This window comes from Heptranchias perlo, chromosome 33, assembly GCF_035084215.1.
Source record: "Heptranchias perlo isolate sHepPer1 chromosome 33, sHepPer1.hap1, whole genome shotgun sequence".
NCBI classification, from domain to species: domain Eukaryota; kingdom Metazoa; phylum Chordata; class Chondrichthyes; order Hexanchiformes; family Hexanchidae; genus Heptranchias; species Heptranchias perlo.
In genome coordinates, this window is record NC_090357.1 from 8,942,605 (window position 1) to 8,969,440 (window position 26,836).

Here is a 26,836-nt window from a genome sequence, read left to right on the forward strand (position 1 = left end):
TTCACTGTTTAACCATCTTCTACTGAGCAGGTGCTGTCAAAGCTACACGAGCTGGAACGGCCACATGCGCAGAACTTTTATCTACTACAATCAGTGCTCAAGCAGAAGAACTACAGGTTCCAAGATTCCGCATTAAACTGGGTGCCTTGGGAGTGGTTTACGGGCATCGATCGCTCGCGCATCTCAGAACTTGCAGTTCCTCTCCACCCTCCTTCTAAAAAGGCACAGACTCTTTCTTAACACAGTTTCACAGTCCCTGGCAACCCTCAGGTACCTTGCCCAGGTGCCTATCCTTCATTTGCAAGTCTGGTGAATAAGTGATGGTTGGCAATTCAACCATAGAGGGCATCACTTCAGCCGATATCCAGAAGCGTGCACTTTCCATCAGGGAACAATCCAACTAGACAACAATCAGGAACTAGAGCCATGGCTGATTTTCTCCCCCCCTCCTGCCTATACCAGGGGTGTAGAGGCCAAATGCAGCATCCCCCCCACCCACCCCCCCAGTTAACTCAGCACAGACTAGAAATTGGACACTTGAGGATTGCACACTCATTAATTTTGGAAACACGGCCAGAAATCAGTAAGATGAACAACTTACAATGGAAAATTAGAACGGCATCCTGAAAATGCAATAAAGAGTTTATAACCGCTGCGTTTCTTGTTAAAGGGAGAACTCACAAACAAAACACAAGTTTTATTTTACAGTAGAGCAGCTGAAGATCCTCCGGCAATCAGAGTACTCTTTTGACTGCATTTACTTCTAAGTCATTACAAATTTTATAACAGTTTCATAAATGTGTCCCTTTGATTGCAGTAGAAGTGTATTTCTCGTGTCTTTATATCACGAGCTGTGCCATATACATCCTAGATGCTGCTGATGGTATCAGCCAGAGCGGAAAAGGACTTTTTAAATCAGGCATTGCAGTCTCCTGCTTTGATTTGTTTTGAGCTAAACAGCCTGACCTTATAGCCCAAGAGTTCCATCTTCACAATGGTCACTCACTAAGTGAATTACTGTACATAAACAGGAAGAAACTGTCCTGCATTGTTACCTAGGGGAAATTCAAAAGGAAGAAGAATACAGCATATTGTGTGTTCCATGGAGTAATGGCCCAAATACAGCCTTTATCTAATTTAATATATATAATAAAATATATTCGAAATGCCTTAAGAACACTCCAGTACTGTCACTGCTTCATTGTTAGGACTTAGCAAGTCAGGAATTGAAACTTCCAACATCAACTAAGTCATACTCAGCCTTCCTCTCAGCGTACATACGTCAACCTTATCTAGGTCATCTGGGGGAGGGATGGGAAAGTAGCCAGGCTAGGCTGTTGTCCCAGCTTGCTGAAGCACACCTCCTGGTGGGAGGACCTTGGGCAGTATCCATGAAAGTTGTCATAACAACTTATAGAAACAAAAATATAGTCATCAGGCCCAACAAGTCTGCTCCTCGTTACCTAATTTCAGTCCCACCTACCTGCCTTCTCACCTTTATCCCTCAATCTCTTCTCCTTCTATAACATGTCCAATTACTGCTTGAACCCATTTGTATTGTACAGTTCAACGACCTTCCTTGTTAATTTATTCCACAAGTCTTTGGATTAAAGATCAAATGCCTTTTTTTTTACTTTTAACTTAAACTTCTGTCCCCTTTGTCACAGTGAACATTGCCTGCATCTGAACTGTCCAACACTGTCATAATTTTGAACATTTTTAAAACTAGATCAAAGTCTCTTTTCAAAAAGAGAACAAGCTCAAATTTATTAACTTTTTCTCAAAAACTTGCACCTCTTTCCAACCAAGAATGAACAAGCAAGCTCGGCATGGAAGAAAATATATTAAAGAAAACTAAAACATTCTTAAACAAGCCATCTCATGAATCATCCAAAGTCTGGCCATGTGAAAGTGTCACTCAACAGAAAACTCTCTCCTCCCCCAGCTGCTGCTCGATGTGAATAGATACACCTTTGCCCCTCAGCAAACAACGCCGCCATAATGAGAGGAGGCAGAGTGCGACTAGGGCCACGTGGGGCAATTAACAGTGATTGTGCATCAGACAGAATCACTGACTGCAGAGATCGGAACTATAGGTGCGGCAGGCCTGGGCCCTTCCGAAGGCTGCAATATCCACCAGACACCCCCCCCACCCCCTCATTCCCCGCTCCTCCTACCCGTGCTACCAGGCCCCTGAATGGGCACATGGGTGAAGTGCTGGAGAGTATCGGGTGCCCGTGAACTGTAGCCAGCAGAGGAGGAGAGCAATTTAGTCCATAATGTTAAAGCACATATCAAATTACGCTGAAACTACAGCATGGAAACAGGCCATTCGGCCCAACTGGTCTGTGCCGGTGTTTATACTCCACACAAGCCTCCTCCCTCCTTACTTCATCTTAGCCTATCAGGAGACTCTTCTATTCCTTTCTCCCCATTGTGTTTATCTAACCTCCCCCTTAAATGCATCTATGCTATTTGCCTCAACTACTCCTTGTGGTAGCGAGTTCCACATTCTCACCACTCTCTGGGTAAAGGAGTTTCTCCTGAATTCCCTATTGGATTTATTAGCAACTATTTTATATTTATGACCTCTAGTTTTGGACTCCCCCACAGGTGGAAACAGTTTCTCTACGTCTACCCCATCATTATCTTAAAGACCTCTATTAGGTCACCCCTTCTCTTTTCTAGAAAAAAAGAGCCCCAGCCTGTTCAGCCTTTCCTGATAAGGATATTCTCAGTTCTGGCATCATCCTTGTGAATCTTTTTTGCAAGTTTAATGGGAAAGGACAGAGTTCCATTTTAACGTAGCCACCCTGTGCCACAAGAGTAAGCACTGCCTCCTTAAAGAGCCACTTTACACAAAGCCCTTCCCCACCGTCGCCATTTCAATTAAAAGTGCATTCAAGGAATGGCACAGCAGGAGCCAACTAATCCAAGAGAAGGAGAAACGGAGAGAAACAGGGCCCCGACTACCCCTATTTGGGAAACACTCCTGACAAGTATGCAAAGCCCCTGTCAAAACAGTGCGTTATCTGCCCAAAGACGATGACATATGAGTGCATCAAAAGGTGCAAATAAACCGGGATCTGGGTCATCCAATAGTGGATATTAAGGTGAAGACTTTCAGCTGATCGCAGCTTGTCTCAAAAAGAATTTTAGTGCAATTTCTGAAAGCATAAAAGGAAACCAAAGTCGTAAAAGGCTGCAGTGAGCAGAGATTGGTGTCATTGGTCAGGAGGCATATAACAGGGTCTGGCTAAACGCACACCCAATCTTCAGTAGCTGCTGATTTGCTTTTATTTCATGGGTTTTAAATGCCACCTAGAGGCAGACTGTGCAATTAACAGTGATTTTTGAGCATTTTGAAGACTTCCCAGCAAGCTTTACTTAAGGATAAGCTTAATTTTTAGGGTAGAGAAAGGTAGAAAGGTTTGAGCCCAGCTGCAGTCGCCTCCCATGGTAGAAGAGCTTGGCTCGCTGCCTGGGCTCACTAATGAAGAATGGCCGTTCGGATGAGGTATTGAGAGGGCTGCCGGTGCCTGCAGACCAGGTAATCCAGCATTTAAGTAGCAAACAAATAGCGAACTTAATCCAGAAAATAAAACTATTATTAAAAAATGATTTGCATAGTCCATAATTATAAATCAAGAAGCAACATTGGCAGAACGTACTTAAATTTCTTATTTTCTTCTCATGCAGGTGCGGATTTGTGCTGGGGTACAGTTCCATTGGTCTTGGCCACCCTCAATACCCTGCCCAAATGACAATTCTTCATATGCAGGTATAGACCATGGCTGATCGACCACAGGAAGCATCACAGACAAACCTGATCCTTTATTCATCCAACATGGTTTTCAAGCTGGGGAGGATTGGGTTGGGCGAGAAGGGAGGTCGCTAAACAGCAACCCCTCCCCATCCAAGGGTGCGGAGTTCCCATGGACAACCCTGACCGAGATCAGTTGGTTCAGCACCAACTGGGGATCAAACCCAGGACCTGCTATTCCGGAGAGAGGGAAAGTGCTATGGGTCATTGCACACCTCACTATCATGTGCAGTGGAACATAGGAACAGTAGGCCATTCAGCCCCTCCAGCCTGTTCTGCCATTCAATTAGATCATGGCTGATCTGTACCTAAACTCCATTTACCCAACTTGGTTCCATATCTCCATCAAAAATCTATCGATCTCAGTCTTGAAAATTTCAATTACCCCAGCACCCACAGCCTTTTGGGGGCTAGTGTTCCAGATTTCCACTACCGTGTGTGTGAAAAAGTACTTCCTGATACCACTCCTAAATGGCCTGGCTCTAATTTAAGATTATGTCATCTTGTTCTGGAATCCCCCGCCAGAGGAAATAGTTTCTCTGTATCTACCCTATCAAATCCCTTGATCATTTCAAACGCCTCTATTAGATCACCCATCAACCTTCTAAATTCAAGGAAATACAAACCAAGTTTATGTAACCTGTCTAAATAACTTAACTCTTTAAGCCCCAGTATCACTCTGGTGAATCTGCCCTGTACCACCTCTAAGGCCAATATATCCTTCCAGAGGTGAGGTGCCCAAAACTGAGCGTGGTACTCCAGATGGGGTCTGACAGGGGCTCTGTACAGCTGAAGCATTACTTCCTCTTTGAATTCCAACCCCCTTGAGATAAAGGCCAACATTCCATTTGCCTTTTTGATTATCTTTTGTACTGTACACTAGCTTTTAATGATTTGTGCACATGGACACCCTTTGCAACTCCACAGCTCCTAGTCTTTCACCGTTAAGAAAATATTCCAATTTGCCTTTCTCAGATCCAAAGTAGATGATTTCCCCATAATGAACTCCATGTGCCACAGTTTTGCCCAGAAAAAAAGAGATTAAAATCCAGGATTCAATACTGGGTAGAGGGGGAGAGGGGAGAAATCAGCAAAAACAGACCTTAAATTAAAATTAATACAACTGAACAAAGAATCAAAAAGTTCCTCTGTTTGCATCAAGTAAAAACAGATTGAAAAAAAAGTCATCTCCAATTGGTAGCTATCTTCGTGAAAACTGGGTTAAAGTGCAATGTAGCTTGAAACAAGTTACTCAGAGGCCCCTAACTCCTGCCTCAGTTGACTTCTTGCTCGTCCACTCTGTTCCCCCCACCCCCCAAAAGGATCTCAATTGCACTAAATTGCTGTTTTTTTGAGGAGCCAGTTCTGTGGTGGATCTTCCTGGTGCTGTTTAAGTTTCAGTCTGATTACAATCTTCTGTGCAAATTGCATGAGTTCCGTGTGTCACAAAAGGCAAAAGCGCATTTGACGTATGACAGGTGATAAGGAGATGAATGGAGAATTTATTGATGCAGGACAGATAAGTGCGTTTCTACCAGATGCACTGTAAAGAGACTTGTACTGGCAGGCACCACACAAACGGTTGGACCTTTTCTACACGTCAATCAGGGAAAAGCAATACAGTAAGTCCTCCAGTTGGGTCCATCACTGTTTGAAGTGGAGGTTTGAGTTCCACCACTTGTTCAGTGTAACTTAGGATAGGATTAGATTCACATACATTGCGCAAAAAGCAAAGCTTCCTGCTTCCCCCGCCATGCAGATCAGTCTGGGTTGCTAGATGATAACGGGAGTACATGACGACATTGTTACAGCAGCTCACACCCCCACCCCAACAATTAAAGGGACCATTTTGTGAAACTCGCAGAGGCAACGTTTGCGCGGCAGCAGTTAACAAACCGCCAGTGCTCGTCTATGGCCCCTCCCCCGCTCTAATCACAATGGACAGCTGCTGACAAAACCAAGCCGCCTCGCCAAGTGACACTGTCCCTTTAAATTATGAAATGTTGTTTAACTTGGGAAAGCATTTTCCTTAATCATTTACATGTGGGTTTGGCAGTGAAAGATCGCAAAAGGTATGGGTGTGTTCTTTCCCCTTTGGTCAACAAGTCCAAGCAGGCTTGTGGTGTAGAAAACAAACCATCCTTTCCAAATCACAAACACCGGTGATCTTACATAGAGGAACTCAGACAGGGCTCCCATTCCCACACAAAATGCCGGCTCTGCAAATACACATGTTTTCAGGAATTTAGCAACGTATCCATCACACAGACACAGTGACAAGAGATCCGGGTGTGCCAAAGTCAAGACACAAAGCATCATCTCCTACTCTGATTCGTTCTTTCCCAAAACCTCTCAACTGTGGAATCTCTGCCTCCCTCAATTTTCCCTTTCTCCTGTAATATTTGGACTCTTAAAACCCAAGTTTCATGTCACCTAAAGCATACTTTCCAATTTCCCTCTTATAAAAAAAAATTTAAATGAATAAAAGCTGGATGGGCAACAGAAGGATGTTGGCTTGGTACCAAGGCGACAACAACAACTTGCATTTATAAAGCGCCTTTAAACGTAGTAAGACGTCCCCAAGGCGCTTGACAGGAGCGTTAAACAAAATGTGACACCAAGCCAAATAAGGAGATATTAGGACAGGGAAAGGAGGTAAGTTTTCAGGAGCGTCTTAAAAGGAAAAGAGAGAAGAAGAGAGGTGGAGCGGTTTAGGGAGGGAATTCCAGAGCTTAGGGCCTAGACAGCTGAAGGCACGGCCGCCAATGGTGGAGCGATTAAAATCAGGGATGCGCAAGAGGCAAGAATTGAAGGAGAGCAGCGAACTCAGAGGGTTGTAGGGCTGGAAGAGATTACAAGGATAGAGAGGGGTGAGGCAGTGGAGGGATTTGAAAACAAGGATGAGAAGGCGGGAGGAAAGACAATCTTTACTGGCCCTGCACAATGTGGGGAGCTGGATTTGGTCAACAATCTTTTCTCATTGCTCGTGTCCTTATGGACACAATCAACTCTTACTTAATAAAAAATATATTCAAAATCAGTACTTTGTACCTATAGACGAGGCTAACAATGTTCACTTACTGTTTCTGCAGAGAACATTCATCTGTTAGCACAGGGCCTCAGCCCAGCATATTGAAATATCACAACCACATCACAGGCTAAGGCCGAGGGACTTCTGCAGGAGACCCACGTGATCAAATTTTTTTTTGTCTGTTTTTCTCAACAGGTAGGGTTGCCAACCCTCCAGGGGTTGCCCTGGAGTCTCCAGGGGTTGAAGACTAATCTCCAGGTCACTGCTGCAAGCAACACCCAGGAGAAAAATCATAGGGGGCATTAAAAAACAAATGGAGTATTTTTTGAAGTTTACTTTGACTGCTTTTATTTATTAGTTATAAAAATAGAGATGGAGGTTAAAAAGGATGTCTGACTGGGGGGGGACAGTTGGAAGTGGGAGGTCATGTGATGAAACCTCCAGGGATATGTTGAGCCAGAGTTGGTAACCCTATCAACAGGAGACGTGCGATTTTCCCATCTTTCTCAAGCTGACCAAATCCACATTTTCCAGGACTTCTGGACTGTGCACCCCCTCACCCCCCTCCCTCAGGGCTCTTACCTTCCCAAGTGGGTGAGGGCCATCCACCGTCTTACCATCATCGTCAGGACCCCAACTGTGGGAAACAAAAAAAAACAGGAGATGCATGACGGACTGACCAAAGTAAAATAACAGCCTGACTATGGCTGGCAGAGAGGGCCCTTTGGGTAAGTGACCCCACGTTCTGATAGCACGTGCCAAAGACACGAGTTCAGGATCAGCAGGCAGGCAGGGGGGGAGGGGGGGGGGGGGGGAACGCCAGGACCCAAACCGATGGATTTGCCAAGAAATCTGGGCCCATACAATGTTCCTGCCAATTGGAAGGAAGGCGAAGAATTTTCCTAATGGATCCATCCTTTTAAAATATGTTAGGAAATGGACTTACTGGGATTAGGAACTGGGAGAAGTTATGGGAAAAGTTTTTAATAGAACTGAAACTGGCAGCTAAAAGATCTAACTGAAGTAGATGAGACACAGATGGAGAAGGGGATTTCTTCTCTTTGCAATATTAAACCTTTGACTAAAATGTTGTCTTACTATTTAAGTAAAAGAGGGGATCTTGAAAATTAGATTTACTTGAAATTTATTCAAATTCACATTTCTAGACACACTCAGACGGAGTCTTAAGATTTATATATTTTTTTTTAAAAACTCCCGCTAGTTACCTCTGCCAGAAGGGTATTCGTGTAGATATTGGGCAAGAACAGGATTGGGATTGGTTAGCACACTCTTCCCAACATTAAATAGCCTGTCTATACTCATTGTCTAAGTCAAGAGTGACCATTTGGGTGACCAGTGTCCACTGAATGATAATCCATCGAGACTCAGTGTAAAGAACACTAAACCAGTGGAGAGTCGGATAACATTTTTCCCAGATAGCTCTCCTTTGGACTACTGACCATTTGGTCGGAGGCCAAACAGATTGTAATTAATCCCAGGAAAACTTGCTTTACAAAGAAAAAACTGGCACCTCTCCAGGCTGAACATGTATTGCAACAGATTCCAATGAAACGCTTTAAAATAGAACGCCCATTTAGATTGTATTTGTCGCAAGGCTGGCATGAGGTTGCACGATTGAAATGCACTATGAAGGGCCTCAACACTGAAGAGGCTTTGTTCATTTACAGAAGGTAATTAGACTTTGTACAGAATAGGTTTGGCTTTTTAAGTTTCAAGTCCACAGGCATGTCCAAACTTTCTGACCCTGTGGACAGCTTAGTATCTACCGTGAAACCAGAGGGGGTCTCAAACTTCAAAACCATGTTTTCATAATTTGCATGTATCTCAAATTGGAAATACAAACAGATGTTGGTGTTATGATTCAGCATCCATCGATGAATGAGGCAATGGTATTAAGAACGCCCTTTCTAAACCTCCAAGTCCACAAAATTCAAACACGACAAACGAGCAAATAAAAAAATAAGCACAAATAGAATGGATCCATAGGCCAGATCGACAGGGCCCATTGGCAGAAAGTATTATTGTATCATCGTATGGTGCAGCACAGGCGGAGGCCATTCAGCCCATCATGCCTGTGCCGGCTCTTTGAAAGAGCTATCCAATTAGTCCCACTCCCCTGCTCTTTCCCCATAGCCCTGCAAATTTTTTTTTCCCCCCTTCAAGTATTTATCCAATTTGCTTTTGAAAGTTACTATTGAATCTGCTTCCACCGCCCTGTCAGATAGTGCATTCCAGATCATTACAACTCGCTACTTACAAAAAAAAACGCTTCCTCATTTTGCCTCTGGTTCTTTTGCCAATCACCTTAAATCTGTTTCCTCTGATTACCCACCCTTCTGCCACGGGAAACAGTTTCTCCTTAGTGACCGACAGGAAGTAGTTTGGATACTTGAGAGCTAACCAACCAAATTTCAAATGCATGTTTTTTCAGAAAATTTGTGCTGCCTTTAGGTTAGGAAGCTTAGGATCTGCAGTAAGGACGTCCGACTGTGTAAAATATTGCTTTTCTGGAGCCTTCACGTGGCTCTGAGATGAACTTCAAAACTGAATGGCACTGGACATCATCCCATTGAGCTCACACTCCTACCCTTCTTCCCAACTATTTGAGCGGCTGCGATTGGTTACCATGACAACAGCGCAGACACCAAGAATCCGCACGATTGGTTGGTGGGCGCCCAATACGACAAAGGGAGGTCGCAATGACTGATTTGGATCTCACTGGCCAGCTGGAAACAGCTCAGAGATGAGAATGAGTGACACTCACCTCACACCAAACACTGCAGCGTGTTCAAACACACGAGGTCAGCCATTTCACCCAGGCTTAAAACCCCCTTCATCACATCTTACAGTGAGGTGCGTCTTGATAGAAAAAAAAGTCACTCAAAAAAAGCTTTACCCATACCTCCTAGTCTTCAGCTCACTGTTCTTAGATCTCCCCTCACCGCCCCCCCCACCGCCCCACCTCATCCAATCTCACCTTCGAGGTCGGTGCGGCACAATTTCATACCAGACAGTGCATTTATCAACCAAGTCATCGGGGGAAATCCTGAAATATTTCTGAGCCTCTCCATATTATAAAAAGGATATGGAGGCACTGGAAAAGGTGCAAAAAAGATTTACAAGTATGATGTCAGGAAAGGTTGAGCAGGCTGGGGCTCTTTTCTCTAGAAATGAGAAGGCTGAGGGGTGACCTGATAGAGGTCTTTAAGATTATGAAAGGGTTTGATAGGGTAGAGGTAGAGAAGATGCTTCCACTTGTGGCGGAATCCAAAACGAGGGGTCATAAGTATAAGATAGTCACTGATAAATCCAATAAGGAACTCAGGAGAAACTTATTTGCACAGGGAGTGGTTAGAATGTGAAATTTACTACCACAGAGTGGTTGAGGCGAATAGCGTAGATGCACTTAAGGGGATGCTAGAAAAGTACATGAGGGAGAAAGGAATAGAAGGATATGCAGGTAGGGTTAGATGAAGTAGGGTGGGAAGAGGCTCATGTGGAGCATAAACATCGGCACAGAACCAGTTGGGCCGAATGGCCTGTTTCTGTGCCGTAAGCTCTATGTAATTCGTGATCAATCGACGTGGGCATTATTTGCCAAAATGTAAACAAATAATCTTTCATAGGATATATAACCCACTTAGGGAGAGACAAATGTAGTTGCAGTTTATCTTACTGGTGGGTTGATGGTAAAGGAAAGGGATAATGTAAAACTCTAATCCTGCTCTGGTTCCACTCACACACCCAACAGCATCACTCAGTTATTTACTTACTGCAGGTACCCCTCGGAGTGGATCAGGAGGATTAGTGCAAGCCGCGGGCATTATTAATGACATTGTCTCAGAATTTTCTAGCACACCATGTTTTAAAAAAAAACAATGAACTCTGTTTAAACTGCAAGATCACCATAGCGACACTAGGCGTAACAGGCTTGTTTTCACAAACAGTCCGCAGACAGTTAACTGGAATTTTATGGGCCGGTTACTTAACAAGGTCACTGAAAGCAATTTACTCCAAAGCATAAAATTACATTGAACTCAAAAGTCTCAAAGCAATTTAAGCAACTATTAGGTGTTCACGCTCACGCGTACATCTGATTATTTTGTCGTCTTCCTGTGATCCTTTCTTGAGCAGAGAGATAAATTTTAAAAACAAACCAAGACCCTGCATGTACTCTTATTGCAGCCAGTTATGAGGTCAATCATTTATTCTAAAGCTCAGGTTGCACTCAGATTAGTAATTGGTTAAATCAATTTGTCAGCTTTGCAAGTAGATCGCTTGTAAGTGCATCTTAGGGTGATAAGGCTCATCTTAAGGCTACGTTTACTTTCTTAGGTTGTACCTACAGTACCAGTGCTAAGTTGTAATGTAAGTGTGGAGTTGGGGCTACCCTGACGTTGGAGTGAGAGAGGCTGGCAAGGCCGTATATATTGCCCAACTCTAGTTGTCCTGAGTAGGCAATGTGACTGGTCTTTACAAGCAGCTCGCAAGGGCACTTCAGGGTGCATTAAGAGTCAAGCACAGTGACAGACGTGTGGACCAAACCAATTAAGGGCGGCAGCTCCCCTTCCCTGAAGGACATTAGTGAACCGGTTGAGTTATTACAATAATCCAACAACTTTCCTGATGCCAGCCCTCAAATCACCATATTTATTAAATTCAACTTCACAACTTTCCCCACAGTGGGATTTGAACTCCCAACCTCCGGGTTACTGGTCCCGTACCATAGTCACTACACTACTGTACCATAGCCACTACACTACTGTGCCTCACGTTCCCCCAGCCAGTCTCACTCTGTAGTCAGATCGGGCCCTGGCTCCACGTTTACACTAGCATCAGTGGCAAGTGAAACTTCGTTGCACCAACGCTACAGCTGCAATGCACCGGGGCAAGAGGGAGCGCCCCCTGTAGGTCAGTCAGTAAAGGAGCTGCTCAGTAGGGCCTGAGCAACACAGGTCAATGGGTTAACTAACCTCAGCAGTTGGATCGCTACTAATGGCCTGGGAAAAAGAGGCGCAGGGGGAATTGAAAAAAAAAAATCAGCCAGAGTTCCCGCTCCTCATTATGATCTCATCTCACCCACAGGAAAGTCCAGGCATCCGAACATCGAGTGAGGACCAGGAGCTGTCTCCGATGTGATGCCCTCCATGGTCGAATATCCTGATAATGCTTGCTGATTTGGCTGACATGTGATTGGCCACTAGGATTAAGGCGGCGAGGGAGAAGTACTGAGGGCAGCTGAGGTTTGTGGAACTGGCCCCAGCACCAGGGACTGTGTTCGAGAGAGGAGGGTTCAAATCGCGGAGCGAAAAATATTTTGATGAGAAAATAAATCGGGTATAAACAGATTCCATCACACGTGGGATGGTTATCAGCAGGTGTGTGTGTGTGCTTTGTTTGGAAAAACCGCATTCCATATTTTTCCCTTGCAAAACTTCGTTATTTACAGAATCACTGTTTCGTGGAGGGGTCACGATTGAAAATCAAAATGAAATGGATTTCAATGACTGCACCCAATGCCCGTCAATAACAAGATTCCCCACTGGTTGAAACTGGGTCAGTAAGTTTGGCTCTCAGTCACCACACCATGTGATCATCTCAGACTGTGCATGGCAGGAGAGCCTGTGTAATAGATTCCCAGCTCAGACAGAGAGCACAATCCAACAATCCACACTACAGAACTGGGAAATGATGAGCTCTGCTGTGAACCTGTGTGGATGGTATATGACAGCACCCCCCACCCCCCAGCTATACTACAGCCCCTCCCCCCCTGCCCCGGTATACTACAGCCCCTCCCCCCCCTGCCCCGCTATACTACAGCCCCTCCCCCCCTGCCCCGCTATACTACAGCCCCTCCCCCCTGCCCCGCTATACTACAGCCCCAGCCCCGGTATACTACAGCCCCTCCCCCCCTGCCCCGCTATACTACAGCCCCTCCCCCCCCTGCCCCGGTATACTACAGCCCCTCCCCCGGTATACTACAGCCCCTCCCCCCCCTTCCCCGGTATACTACAGCCCCTCCCCTCACCGGACTGGTTATGGAGCATTCACCTGCAGCTGTAGATGTCATTGATCTGAAAATGCTTGTTAAATGCAATGGCCTCCATGCTGTCAGTCAGGGGTCCATCCAGCACCCGAATACCTGCCCAGGAGATGAGAGGAGATACCATCAATACCAAGAAATGGAAACCAGGCAAACTTGAAGAGGAAGGAAGTCATTTTAAAAAATGACACCTGCAATAAACAGGGCTTAACAAAAAAAAGAAATTCCAATTTCTTTTTGAAAGAGGAGCAAGTAATACAATACTGAAACACTCTGGGATCCCCCTGCAATTCTGACATAATCCCGGGGACCCCCTGCAATAACGACACAATCCCGTGTTTCAACATCCCAACATGAAATCACAGATTCTTAGAGAGAAAGAGTAAGTGTTGCCAGCGCTCAGTCAGTTGCCTGCTGTAGATTTTGCAGTAAATAGCACCACTACATGGACAATTGAGGTAATTGAGGCACCATTTATAATGTAAGGAGTTTTATTGGCACTTCAGCATTAGCAACCAAAAATAACCAGCCTGAGTGGTCTAATCCCACTGCCCCACGCTCTTCCCATAGTTCTGTATCTTCCCCTCCTTCAAATTTTTAATCTACTCTTCTCTTAAAAAAAGGTTTCTACTTCAACTATTCCCTGTGGCAAAGCATTTCATGCTCCAACTATCTACATATCGAGATTTCTCTTAATCTCCCTCCTCACCCTCGGAGTGACAATTTTAAATTGATGATCCCTCATCACTGATTTCCCAGCCAGAAGAAAGTCTTTTTCTATTCATCCTATCAAAACACATCATAATTTTAAAATCTCTTAAATATCCTTTGCTCTCCATCCCTGCCTCAGCTCATCTACTGCTGAAACCCTCATCCATGCCTTTATTACCTCTAGACTTGACTATGCCAATGCTTTCCTGGCCAGCCTCCCATCTTGCACCCTCCGTAAACTTGAGCTCATCAAAAACTCTGCTGCCTGTATCTTAATTCACACCAAGTCCCGTTCACCCATCACCCCTGTGCTCGCTGACCTACATTGGCTCCCGGTCCGGCAACGCCTTGATTTTAAAATTCTCATCCTTGTTTTCAAATCCCTCCATGGCCTCACCCCTCCCTATCTCTGTAACCTCCTCCAGCCCTACAACACTCCAAGATCTCTGGGCTCCTCCAACTCTGGCCTCTTGCGCGTCCCCAACTTTAATCGCTCCACCATTGGCGGCCGTGCCTTCAGCTGCCTAGGCCCTAAGCTCTGGAATTCCCTCCCTAAACCTCTCCGCCTCTAAGACGCTCCTTAAAACCTACCCCTTTGACCAAGCTTTTGGTCACCTGTCCTAATATCTCCTTAGGTGGCGTGGTGCCAAATTTTAACACTCCTGTGGAGCGCCTTGGGACGTTTGTACTACGTTAAAGGCGCTATATAAATGCAAGTTGCTGTTGTCTATATTCTCATTCATTCTCCATCCTAGAGGTTGGTGACCAGTGCACTCCATACTTTGACATCTGTACAGGAGGATTGTATCAGCCCTGATGTTACACCTGCCCACGCCGGCACAGCATTCACTCATGTTCTTTCTCACCTGCCTCTTGATCTACTATCGGCAACTTTTCAAGGCAGTAACAGTCCTGCCTACTTTCACGGTGTCTTCTGAATAATGTGCCCACAGTATGCCATTTTTAGAATCAAACAGCACAGAAGGATACCATTCAGCCCACTGTATCTATGCCGACTCTTTGAAAGAGCTATTCAATTAGTCCCACTCCCCTGCCCTTTCCCCAGAGCCCTGCAAATATTTCCCTTTAAAGTATTTATCCAATTCCCTTTTGAAAGTTATTATTGAATCTGCTTCCACCACCCTTTCAGGCAGTGCATTCCAGATCATAACAACTCGCTGCGTAAAAAAGTCTCCTCATCTCACCTCTGGTTCTTTTGCCAATTATCTTAAATCGGCGTCCTCTGATTACTGATCCTCCTGCCAGTAGAAACAGTTTCTCCTTATTTACTCTATCAAAACCATTCATAATTTTGAACACCTCTATTAAATCTCCCTTTAATCTTCTCTGCTCTAAGGAGAACAATCCCAATTTCTCTAGTCCCTCCACATAACTGAAGTCCCTCATCCCTGGTACCATTGTAGTAAATCTCCTCTCACCCTCTCCAAGGCCTTAACATCCATCCAGAAGTGTGGTGCCCAGAATTGGACACAATACTCCAGCTAGGGCCTAACCAGTGATTTATAAAGGTTTAGCTTAACTTCCTTGCTTTTGCACTCTATGCCTCTGTTTATAAAGTCAAAGATCCTGTAATCTTTTTTACCAGCCTTCTCAACCTGTCCTGCCACCATCAAAGATTTGGGTACATACACCCCCAGGTCTCTCTGTTCCTGCACCATTTAGTTTATATTACCTCTCTTCATTCTTCCTATCAAAATGCATCACTTCACACTTCTCTGCATTAAATTTCATTTGCCATGTGTCTGCCAATTTCACCAGTCTGTCTATGTCGTCCTGCAGACTGTTACTATCCTCCTCACTGTTTACTGCATTTCCAAGTTTCGTGTCCTCTGCAAACTTTGAAATTATGCCCCCTGCACCCAAGTCCAGGTCATTAATATATATCAAAAAAAGCAGTGATTCTAATACTCACCCCTGGGGAACACCACTGTATACTTCCCTCCATCTGAAAAACAACCATTTACCACTACTCTGCTTTCTGTCGCTTAGCTAATTTCATATCCACGCTGCCACTGCCCCTTTAATCTCATGGGCTTCAATTTTGCTAACAAGTATGGTACTTTATGGTACTTTATCAAAAGCCTTTTTAAAGTTCATATGCATAGCAACCATACTGCACTCACCAACCCTCTCCATTGCTTCAAAGAACTCAAATCAAATTAGTCAAACACAATTTGCCTTTAACAAATCCATGCTGGGTGTCATTTATTAACCCATTTTTTTCCAAGTGACAATTAATTTTGGAAGATATCTTAGAAAATCGGATGAGGGAACTGGGCCACTGTATACAAATAGTTTACAGGTTCAACCAGTAAATGTACTGGGTGTGAGGTGATGGTAAATTGAGAACAACACTCAGGAAAGGAAAACAGCCCCTCCCACTCTCCTCCCTCCCTAAGGGCGGCATTTAAAAAAAAACGTTAAAGCAAACGTCCCAAGAGGAGATTACGGCTATCAAGTCCATAAGCAGCCGCAGGGAAAGCCACAACGTTGGGTCACATGGTCAAAACACAGGCTATCTCTAAACAGCCACCATTTATCTCCACGTGCACTCGTCCCAGTCTTGGGAGTCAAGCCGAGCACTGAAATGTAAATATAAAAAAGGACCAGATCGATTCAGAGTTCTGCTCTGTTAAACTCTGTGCTAGAAACTGTAGGTGAGATAGTGGAAGTCAATAATAGGAATATCTACTTGCAATCTGATTACCCCAGCAGGATAATACCACCATTTGCTTTAACTGCAGCACTGTCACCAACTACTTGGACGTGTTGACTCAGCACAATGCCCTCCCTGGTGATATTAATACTACATCTCTGCAGATTTCCAAATCTCAGTGGGATTGATGTGGGGAAAGGGTCAAGTGGAGACCAACAAAGCCCTCTGGGACTCATCCTCGAGCTTTTCTTGTGCCCATGAAAGCATCTAATTCAGACCAGCCTCTGCAGAGACCCAAAACAAGGTCGCTAGTTATTCAGCTGCAGTCGGCACATGGTCCTTCAGTTTGGGTGGGCGGGAGGGAGGAAATGAAAGAGTGACGGGAATGAAAGAGGGAAGGGAAGCTTATCTGCAAAAGACAGAAGCACCGAAACGCTTATTTATGAACTCCAATAAAATAAGAAAAAAAAATTACCTGCGATTCGACTCCCATAGGCAACGCCAACAGCACAGAAGTTGTTTGGGGCCGCGGCAATTTCACCAGCGCATCGCGTTCCATGATGATTATCACTGTGTTTGTCAGGATGAGGCATGGGATCCGGGTCATTGGAGTTCAGGTCATAACTGCCTTCGGGAGACTGGTAAGAAGTTGTTTAAAAAAAAAACACCTAAATCAATTATTTCATCAAGTACATCCCATATAAAACATCAAGGCAGATGAATCGCTAGCGAGACCAGAACAATGGACTCATTTAAGGATAGCTGTAGAGGAATCGTTGGGGCTGAATGCGGTCCCACAGTAGATTTCAGCACCCGGTGCCCTGGGGATCAGTTACATAGAATGTACAGCACAGAAATAGACCATTCGGCCCAACTGGTCTGTGCTGGTATTTATGCTCCACACTAGCTTCATCTAACCCTATCAACATAACTATTTATTCCTTCCTCCCTCATGTGCTTATCCAGTTTCCCCTTAAATGCATGTTTGCTGCAAGAACTTACGTAGTTTGCTTGTATGTCCTGCACAGTATATTCCACACCATCATCGACGACCACCACCGTCACACCTTCGCCCGTCACATTGCGTTCCCACACCCCTGTCACGTTGATGTCCATCCCATGCTTTCTCCGATTGTGCTGCAAGAGGATGAACGTCATCTGTTTAATGTCTAAGCACAGTGAAACCCGCCTGGTGTCAACAGCTTGGGACAAAAATATTACGTTATCCGCATCAACAGGCAAGCAGATGAAGAGAGGTCACTTGCTTAAATTCTCTGCTCCTAAAAATTAAACCATAAAGAAAGACACTGTAGTGAGTCTGTCACACAGACAGCCTGATGACCCAATTGGTAAATGCAAGTTAAGTTGAGGCACTGAGCTAGCCGTTCAGCAAGGTATCTGGTTCGAGCAGAGTGTATTGATCTTACCTGGGGTGGTGGGGAGACATGAAGAGAAAAGGAACATCAGGAAGAATTCCTGCCCCCCCCCGATTGTTATGTATTGGCTCCTGCTGGGAAGTGGGTGAGTTATGGGGACAATCTGGCTTGGGACAGATGACCCCCACAGCTGGATGTTCTGCCGACACCAACTGCTTAGGATGTGAAGAATGGCACTTGGGCAAGGTAGCAGAGGGCTGGCGACTGGCGAGTCCATAACCCAGAAACAGGCAGCACTCTGAGAAGGGAAGAAGTCCTAGATTCTGCAGCATGCAAGCTGTAATTTTATTATTATTTTTTTTTTTTTTTTTTTAAGTGCACTGCCTTGAATGGCAGTTTACAATATTACCAGTAGCACAGTTATATTTAAAGCTGTTGTCCTAATATAAACAGAGGCTGTTTGCAATGCGTTGGCCCAAAGATGATATGCTTAGTGATGGCAAATTGGAACCAAGTTGGTCCTCTGAAGCAGACTCAGTGGGCTACCTGAGCCAGATGGTCCACAGTGCCCTTCGGCCATTGTTGACGACTGACCCACTGGTGTCTGGCTCGTTAATAGGACCTGGAGGGTTAAACCTGTTACTAGGTCCTTGTGATTCTTCCCACTCACCTGTAAGCAAACGCCCTGAACTAGGGACAAGGGTGGGGAGGCGGACAATTAGTAGTAATCTCACTGTGCTGGTAAGTTGCACGTGTTTGGCTGGTTCTCTGGGCTTGGGAAAATAGGATGTTCATTCCATATCAGGCAAACAGGAACTCTACTGATGTGCATTTCTCAGGAGCCTCAAACAAGATAATAGTTTTCCATGTGTCAAATATGCAGCTGAAGAGAAAGAACCTGATTAGACTTGCAGCTTACTGAAGTGATCTGACATGTCTATCACACATAGTTACCAAGGAATTACACAACCTCACTAGCTGGAGGTTGGGCCTTATTATGCAAATTAGTGTTGAATTAAGTGTACAGACTCTAAAGGATTTACATATAGATCGGGTTGAGGCAGCTGGATTTTACTGCATTTGCTTTGTGAAAGTCCAAAAGCATTTGGAACGCGTTTTAGTCTAATGTTTAATATTTTTACTCGGGTACAAACACCGATCTGCAAATCCCCAAAAACTTGGCTCAGCAGCTTTCACTAGCAAACTTTAAAGGACGATGATTAAAACATGTTCCGGCTAATTGGGGGGGGGGGTTGGGAGGGCGAAGAAGCCTAAAGTTATTTTTACTATAGTGACGTCACACGCACATGATGGGATGACGTGTGTAACATCATAGTGTACCCTACCTATAGGATGCTCTGCAGCAACTCGCCAAGGCTTCTTCGACAGCACCTCTCAAACCCACGACCTCAACCACCTTGAAGGACAAGGGCATCTCCAAGATCCCCTCCCAAGTCACACACCATCCCGACTTGGACATATAATCGCCGTTTGTCAAAATCCTGCAACTCCCTATCTAGCAGGATCGAGGGAGCACCTTCACCACGCGGACTGCAGTGTTTCAAGGCGGCGGCCCACCACCACCTTCTCATGGGGCAACTAGGGATGGGCAATAAATGCCAGCCTTGCCAACGGTGCCCAGATAGCGATAGTTAATTTTTAAAAGAATGTCGACCTGCGATTTTTTTTTCTATGTGTTCAAGATGAGGGATGTTCGAACTGGGGGAACAAAACTCTTACCATTTCTGGCACCCAGTGTCACCATCAAGCACTCCTGGGCCAGGTACAGCAGATGCAGGGTAATGTCCCCTCTACTCTGCCCAGCAGTGTTCTTATGCCCCCAACCTCAAGAGCAGCCTCATATAAAAGGGGCGTTTTTCAGTGTTTCACATACCAGCCAGCCTTTCTGAGTGAGGTGAGTGCCAAATTAGAGGTCTGAGAGATGAAAGGTCAGTGTCTAACCCACTGCATAACCCAGGAGGGTGACTGGAGTCCAGGAAACCAGCCCAATTGAGGAAGTGAACACCTTCAGGAAATGGAAAGGGGTTATTTTGAGGAGGGGTGTCATCTTGGAGAGAGGGAAAAAAATGGGGAGAGCGCAGGGCTGTGGGATTAGCTTTGGATTGCTTAGCAAAGAGCTGGAACAGACACGATGGGCCGAATGACCTCCTTCCATGCTGTAAACGTCTCTGGTTTTAAATAAAAAGGTTTGCGAAAGACATTTTCATGAAGAGAGTGCCCCTTTAAATGGTGAGTCATTGTCACTCAAGAAGTTCAGTTTTACGTTTGATCGTTCCACATAATTCAATTGTTTATGGTTTTCACTTGACACTAAACCAAATCAAAGATTTGTTTGAACAGCTGAAAAACAAGAGCCTCATGATAAATAATCGGATGGAAGGCAAGTGTTCGAGATAGTTCTCTTGGGCCTAGCTTCCTTGGGAGATAGGAAAATCAACTCGGCTGCAAGATTAGTCACCTCCTGCCCCCAATTTATTATTTCACTCTGCCTGTTCCCATTTCCCTCCCTCTCCAATTGTCCTCTCCCTGTTGCACCCATCTCTCCTTGTATTCCCCAACACTTCCTCTACCCCTTTGCCATCCCCTCTTTCCCCACTGTGCCCGTTTAGCTTTTCTCTCTCTCTCTCTCTCTCTCTCTCTCTTTTTGTTCTGGCCGTTTGTATATTCGGTGGTCCTGTAGGTAATGTGTCTCTGTCTGAACACTTTGATTGCCTTGACAACAGGCAGTTGGAAAGATTATCTGTAATCACCAGGCATTGTTCTCTGACTATAAATGCAGTAACGTTCAAGGAATCCCACACTTCACCTGACGAAGGAGAAAGCCTCCGAAAGCTTGTGATTTTCAAATAAAACTGTTGGACTATAACCTGGTGTTGTAAAATTCCTTACATTTGTCAACCCCAGTCCATCACCGGCATCTCCACATCATGGCCATTTATTCCTGTTCTCTCCTCTTTCCTGCTGATTCTGTACGGTGTCCCTTTGCCTCACCGTGTCCTATCCCTCATCCAGCAGTGGCTTCTCCAGCATTCGTGCGGCTTACCTTTCGTTCCCAGCAGCACGAAACCTAACAAGTTCTGACACCTGCAGCCATTCGCCAAAGCTGCTTTGTATTGGGATCTGGAAACTCCTCCGGCCTGGATATATCCCAGGGTCTGTTGGGGCATCTCCCACATTCGCTACTAGAAATAAGCGAATCTCACAACTTTACAGGAGGACTAAGATCCTCACTCCAATCACATCTTTGATATTGAGCCTCTCGAATAGGGCCCCAAGTCATCAGTCCAATTAGAGACTCAACTAACAAAATATACAAGCATAGGCAGCTCTTCTAATTGCCAATCCAGAATTTTGAAAGTCAATTGAGAATCCTCATTTGAATCCAACACAATGATTGAGATAGAATCACAGTAAAATACTAGAATAGGCTGGTTACATAAAATTTACAGAAACAGGTCATTCGGCCCAACTGGTCTATGCCAATGTTTATGCTATGATGCGGAGATGCCAGTGATGGACTGGGGTTGTAAAATTGTTTACAATTGTCAACACCAAGTTACAGTCCAGCAATTTTATTTGAAATTCACAAGCTTTCGGAGGCTTCCTCCTTCCTCAGGTGAATGTGGAAATGAAATCCTCGAACCCTTCGCATTTATAAATCACAGAACAATACTTGGTGATTACAGACAGTGTTTTCAACTGCCCGTTGCCAAGGCAATCAGTGTGCAGACAGACAGGTGTTACCTACAGATCCCCCGAATATACAAACCACCAAAAAAAAGAGGCAGAAACATTGAAAAGACAGCAAATGACCATTTGTATTAAAAACAGATAACATTTGTTCGCTGGTGGGGTAACGTGTAGCGTGACATGAACCCAAGATCCCGGTTGAGGCCGTCCTCATGGGTGCGGAACTTGGCTATCAATTTCTGCTCGACGATTTTGCGTTGTCGTGTGTCTCGAAGGCCGCCTTGGAGTATGCTTACCCGAAGGTCGGTGGCTGAATGTCCCTGACTACTGAAGTGTTCCCCGACTGGGAGGGAACCCTCCTGTCTGGCGATTGTTGCGCGGTGTCCGTTCATCCGTTGTCGCAGTGTCTGCATGGTCTCGCCAATGTACCATGCTCTGGGGCATCCTTTCCTGCAACGTATGAAGTAGACAACGTTGGCCGAGTCACAGGAGTATGAACCATGTACCTGGTGGGTGGTGTCCTCTCGTGTGATGGTGGTATCCGTGTCGATGATCTGGCATGTCTTGCAGAGGTTGCCGTGGCAGGGTTGTGTGGTGTCGTGGACGCTGTTCTCCTGAAAGCTGGGTAATTTGCTGCGAACGATGGTCTGTTTGAGGTTGGGTGGCTGTTTAAAGGCGAGTAGTGGAGGTGTGGGGATGGCCATAGCGAGGTGTTCGTCGTCATTGATGACATGTTGAAGGCTGCGGAGAACATGGCGTAGTTTCTCCGCTCTGGGGAAGTACTGGACGACAAAGGGTACTCTGTTGGTTGCGTCCCGTGTTGGTCTCCTGAGGAGGTCTATGCGATTTTTCGCTGTAGCCCGTCGGAACTATCGATCGATGAGTCGAGCGTCATATCCCGTTCTTACTAGGGCATCTTTCAGCGTCTGTAGGTGTCCATCGCGGAACCCTGTGTGAGAACCTCTCTGGATACATCGAGGGTATCCTGAAACCCATCGTACAGGGAGCTCCCAGCTTCTGTCGCGACACTACAGACTTCCTACAAAAACTCAGTACCCACGGACCAGTTGAACCAGGAACACTTCTCACCACGATGGACGTCTCGGCACTCTACACTAGTATCCCCCACGATGACGGCATCGCTGCGACAGCATCAATACTCAACACCAACAACAGCCAATCTCCAGACGCCATCCTACAACTCATCCGCTTCATCCTGGATCACAATGTCTTCACCTTCGATAACCAGTTCTTTACCCAAAAACACGGAACAGCCATGGGGACCAAATTCGCACCCCAATACGCCAACATTTTCATGCACAAGTTCGAGCAGGACTTCTTCACTGCACAGGACCTCCAACCAACACTATACACCAGATACATCGACAACATTTTCTTTCTATGGACCCACGGCGAGGAATCACCAAAGAGACTACACGATAACATCAACAAGTTCCATCCCACCATCAAGCTCACCATGGACTACTCCTCAGAATCAGTTTCTTTCTTGGACACACGAATCTCCATCAAAGACGGGCACCTCAGCACCTCACTTTACCGCAAGCCCACAAACAACCTCACGATGCTCCACTTTTCCAGCTCCCACCCTAACCACGTCAAAGAGGCCATCCCCTATGGACAGGCCCTGCGAATACACAGGGTCTGCTCAGACGAGGAGGAACGCGATGGACACCTACAGACGCTGAAAGACGCCCTAGTAAGAACGGGATATGACGCTCGACTCATCGATCAACAGTTCCGACGGGCTACAGCGAAAAATCGCATAGACCTCCTCAGGAGACCAACACAGGACGCAACCAACAGAGTACCCTTTGTCATCCAGTACTTCCCCGGAGTGGAGAAACTACGCCATGTTCTCCGCAGCCTTCAACATGTCATCAATGACGACGAACACCTCGCTATGGCCATCCCCACACCTCCACTACTCGCCTTTAAACAGCCACCCAACCTCAAACAGACCATCGTTCGCAGCAAGTTACCTAGCTTTCAGGAGAACAGCGTCCACGACACCACACAACCCTGCCACGGCAACCTCTGCAAGACATGCCAGATCATCGACACAGATACCACCATCACACGAGAGGACACCACCCACCAGGTACATGGTTCATACTCCTGTGACTCGGCCAACGTTATCTACCTCATACGTTGCAGGAAAGGATGCCCCGGAGCATGGTACATTGGCGAGACCATGCAGACGCTGCGACAACGGATGAACGGACACCGCGCAACAATCGCCAGACAGGAGGGTTCCCTCCCAGTCGGGGAACACTTCAGTAGTCAGGGACATTCAGCCACCGACCTTCGGGTAAGCATACTCCAAGGCGGCCTTCGAGACACACGACAACGCAAAATCGTCGAGCAGAAATTGATAGCCAAGTTCCGCACCCATGAGGACGGCCTCAACCGGGATCTTGGGTTCATGTCACGCTACACGTTACCCCACCAGCGAACAAATGTTATCTGTTTTTAATACAACGGGTCATTTGCTGTCTTTTCGATGTTTCTGCCTCTTTTTTTTTTGGTGGTTTGTATATTCGGGGGATCTGTAGGTAACACCTGTCTGTCTGCACACTGATTGCCTTGGCAACGGGCAGTTGAAAACACTGTCTGTAATCACCAAGTATTGTTCTGTGATTTATAAATGCGAAGGGTTCGAGGATTTCATTTCCACATTTACCTGAGGAAGGAGGAAGCCTCCGAAAGCTTGTGAATTTCAAATAAAACTGCTGGACTATAACTTGGTGTTGTAAAATTGTTTATGCTCCACACGAGCCTCCTCCCTCCCTACTTCATCTCACCCTATCAGCATATCCTTCTATTCCTTTCTCCCTCATGAGTTTATCTAGCTTCCCCTTAAATGAGTCTATGCTATTCGCCTCAACCATTCCATGTGGTAGCAGGTTCCTCATTCTGATTACTCTCTAGGTAAAGAAGTTTCGCCTGAATTCTTTATTGGATTTATTAGTGACTATCTTATATTTATGTCCCCTAGTTTGACTCGCCCAGAAGTAGAAACATTTTCCATAAGTCTGCCCTATCAAGCCCCTTCATAATTTTAAAGACCTCCATTAAGACACTTCTCAGCCTTCTCTTTTGTAGAGTAAAGAGTCCCAGCCTGTTCAGAGTTGCGATGGTATAATTAGAAAATGAACATTCAGCTCGTTTACTCCTCCCCTAGTTTCCTCCCTTCCTCTTCTGAAGGCACGGGTTCACGTTGGGGTAAGGCTCACAGGCACTGGCTGCCCTCCAGTATCTCACCCAAGCGGCCATTCTTCAAGCATGAATCTATGCAGGCTGCTCTTGGAGGGGAGTGGGGGTGGGGTCGGCCAAACCAGATCCTGTCCACAAAAAGAAACACTTTCCACCAGGGAGTCACTGGATGACGATTCTGGGTCGGAAACCGCGATTGGGATTGGGACTGGATGCCGAGGGCAGTTACTCGCCAGTCAGCTAACAGAGCACGCACCCAGCAGATCAAAGCGGAGACCTTCCAGGTCTGTGTGGCTCATTTCCACATCAGGGAACGCATTTACTGATTGAACTACTGGGGGAAATCTAACCAGCTCATGAATTACAAGTGCAGAAATATCACTTACCAGGTGCCACTGGAAAGGGTACTTTGGGTCATTAAAGTGCAGGCTGCGTTTGGAGCGTTTCAGTAGTTTCTGTTCAGAATGCCACCTCACGCTGTCGTGCTGGGCAAGCACAGCTTCAATGGATTTCCTAAACCTCTGGGTCTCCTCCTCGAGGTCATGGCGGTTACGTCTATGCAGTGGGAGAGCAAAGAGATAGTGGCCAGCCAATTCTCCAATCTGCCCCCGGTTCTCAAGATCTGTAGCCCGGGCCAACTCATCTGCAAGTTGATCCAGTGACAGTGCCTCATGGTTACTTGTTTCATCTGCGAGTGTTAAGTGCACGGCCCATGTTAAGGTTCCCCCGCCTGCGTCCGATACCCCATTTCTTCCCTTGTTAGCTTCACTAACGTGTGTGTCCAGATTGTCAGTTTCAGGATTAAATGCTAAAGTCTCAATTTGCAAGGCAATTCCATTCCTTGTAACTACTGGTAACCAAATGGTCACTATCCAAAGGCACAAGCAGGTTGGTAATGGGGTCTCCATCATTACTCTCCATGGTGACAACTTCCACTTCAGATTCTGCATCAGATCTGATCACTGCAACAGTGGAGAAAAACACAATTAATAACATGAATGAAACTCTCATGTAAAACAGCACTGACCATTGCTGCCGCAAGGCCTATATTGTTTATTGGTACTGATATGTTATAGGATTAAAATGCTTTAATATTGTGTGATACGCCTAATCCATCACCTCAAATCTGCCACCACCAGTACAGTTTGGTTCAGTCAGATCACTCGTCTGAGTCACAAGGTTGTGGGTTTAAGTTTTTTTTTTAAGGTACTGGAGCACAAAATCTAGGCTGACACTTGCTTGCAGTCATGAGGGAGTGTCGCATTGTTGGCGGGTGCTGTCATTTGGAAGATATGTGAAAGCAAGGGCCCGTGTGCACCCTCAGGTGGACGTAAAAGATCCCATGGCACTGTTCGAAGAGTAGTTCTCCCAGTGTCCTGGCCAACATTCACCACTCAACCAACACCACCAAAAACAGATTTACCGGTCATTCATCTCATTGATTTTTTGAGAGACTGCTCTTCAAAAAATAAATCATTGGCAGTGAAGCATTTCAGGACGTCAAAGGCACTTCATAAATACAAAGTTATACTTCACCCTTGTGTTACATAACTCAAATCAGTTGGGCAGAGCCCTAATTTGGAGACAGCGTATAATTCTACTCCAGGGTGTTTCTTGCTGATCACATGGACACAGTATGAAAATGTCACACACATTCCGTTATACTTCACTAACTAGCCAATTTCTATTTGAAAACCACGCCCTGCCGCAGTCAGGAAAATCAGTGGATCATTTAAAAATAAGGAAGGAATTAAAACCCAAGAAATTTATTCTTTTTATTGCACTGTATTTTTTTAAAAAAAGAAACATATACTGAGGTCAAGAAAACACCCTCTTTTCTTCCCAGTTTGCTTGGCACCTCCCGTTCATGGGCCCTCTGAATCTGAACACAAGTAACCTTCACCGAGGCCTCTGCCTCCAAGCAACCCACCAAATAGGTCCACGCAACAGCGATCTAGGGAGGACTCTTGTCCGGATGGCCTCCTCCTCCCCGCCCACTCTTCGCAGAAAAGTTGGCCGACACTGAATCAATATTCCGCTACTGCCACGGAAAAATTTAGAGCCGATGCCATGTCACTGCCACGCTACACGGGCTAATAATTTTATGTTGAGATCAACTCACCTCCGTGCGTACACTAACACACAAGCCTGATGGAAGCAGACACATGGCAACAAGCCTGAACAGGCTTGATCCCCTCTAACCAAGTTC

At 45.6% G+C, this 26,836-nt stretch overlaps 1 protein-coding gene across 2 annotated transcripts in view; it reads right to left on the reverse strand.

The window, feature by feature from the left end:
• The window catches only part of LOC137301457 (proprotein convertase subtilisin/kexin type 7-like), a 205,557-nt gene that overhangs the window by 157,087 nt on the left and 21,634 nt on the right, over nucleotides 1-26,836 (reverse strand). For both annotated transcript variants that reach the window (XM_067970958.1, XM_067970959.1), the window contains exons 2-6: nucleotides 25,014-25,589; nucleotides 17,309-17,443; nucleotides 16,782-16,944; nucleotides 12,927-13,017; nucleotides 7,437-7,491 (exon numbers count right to left, since the gene is read on the reverse strand). In XM_067970958.1, coding sequence (XP_067827059.1) covers nucleotides 7,437-7,491; nucleotides 12,927-13,017; nucleotides 16,782-16,944; nucleotides 17,309-17,443; nucleotides 25,014-25,577 — 1,008 coding nt within the window. In that variant the 5' untranslated portion in view covers nucleotides 25,578-25,589. The remainder of the gene's footprint in view (nucleotides 1-7,436; nucleotides 7,492-12,926; nucleotides 13,018-16,781; nucleotides 16,945-17,308; nucleotides 17,444-25,013; nucleotides 25,590-26,836) is intronic.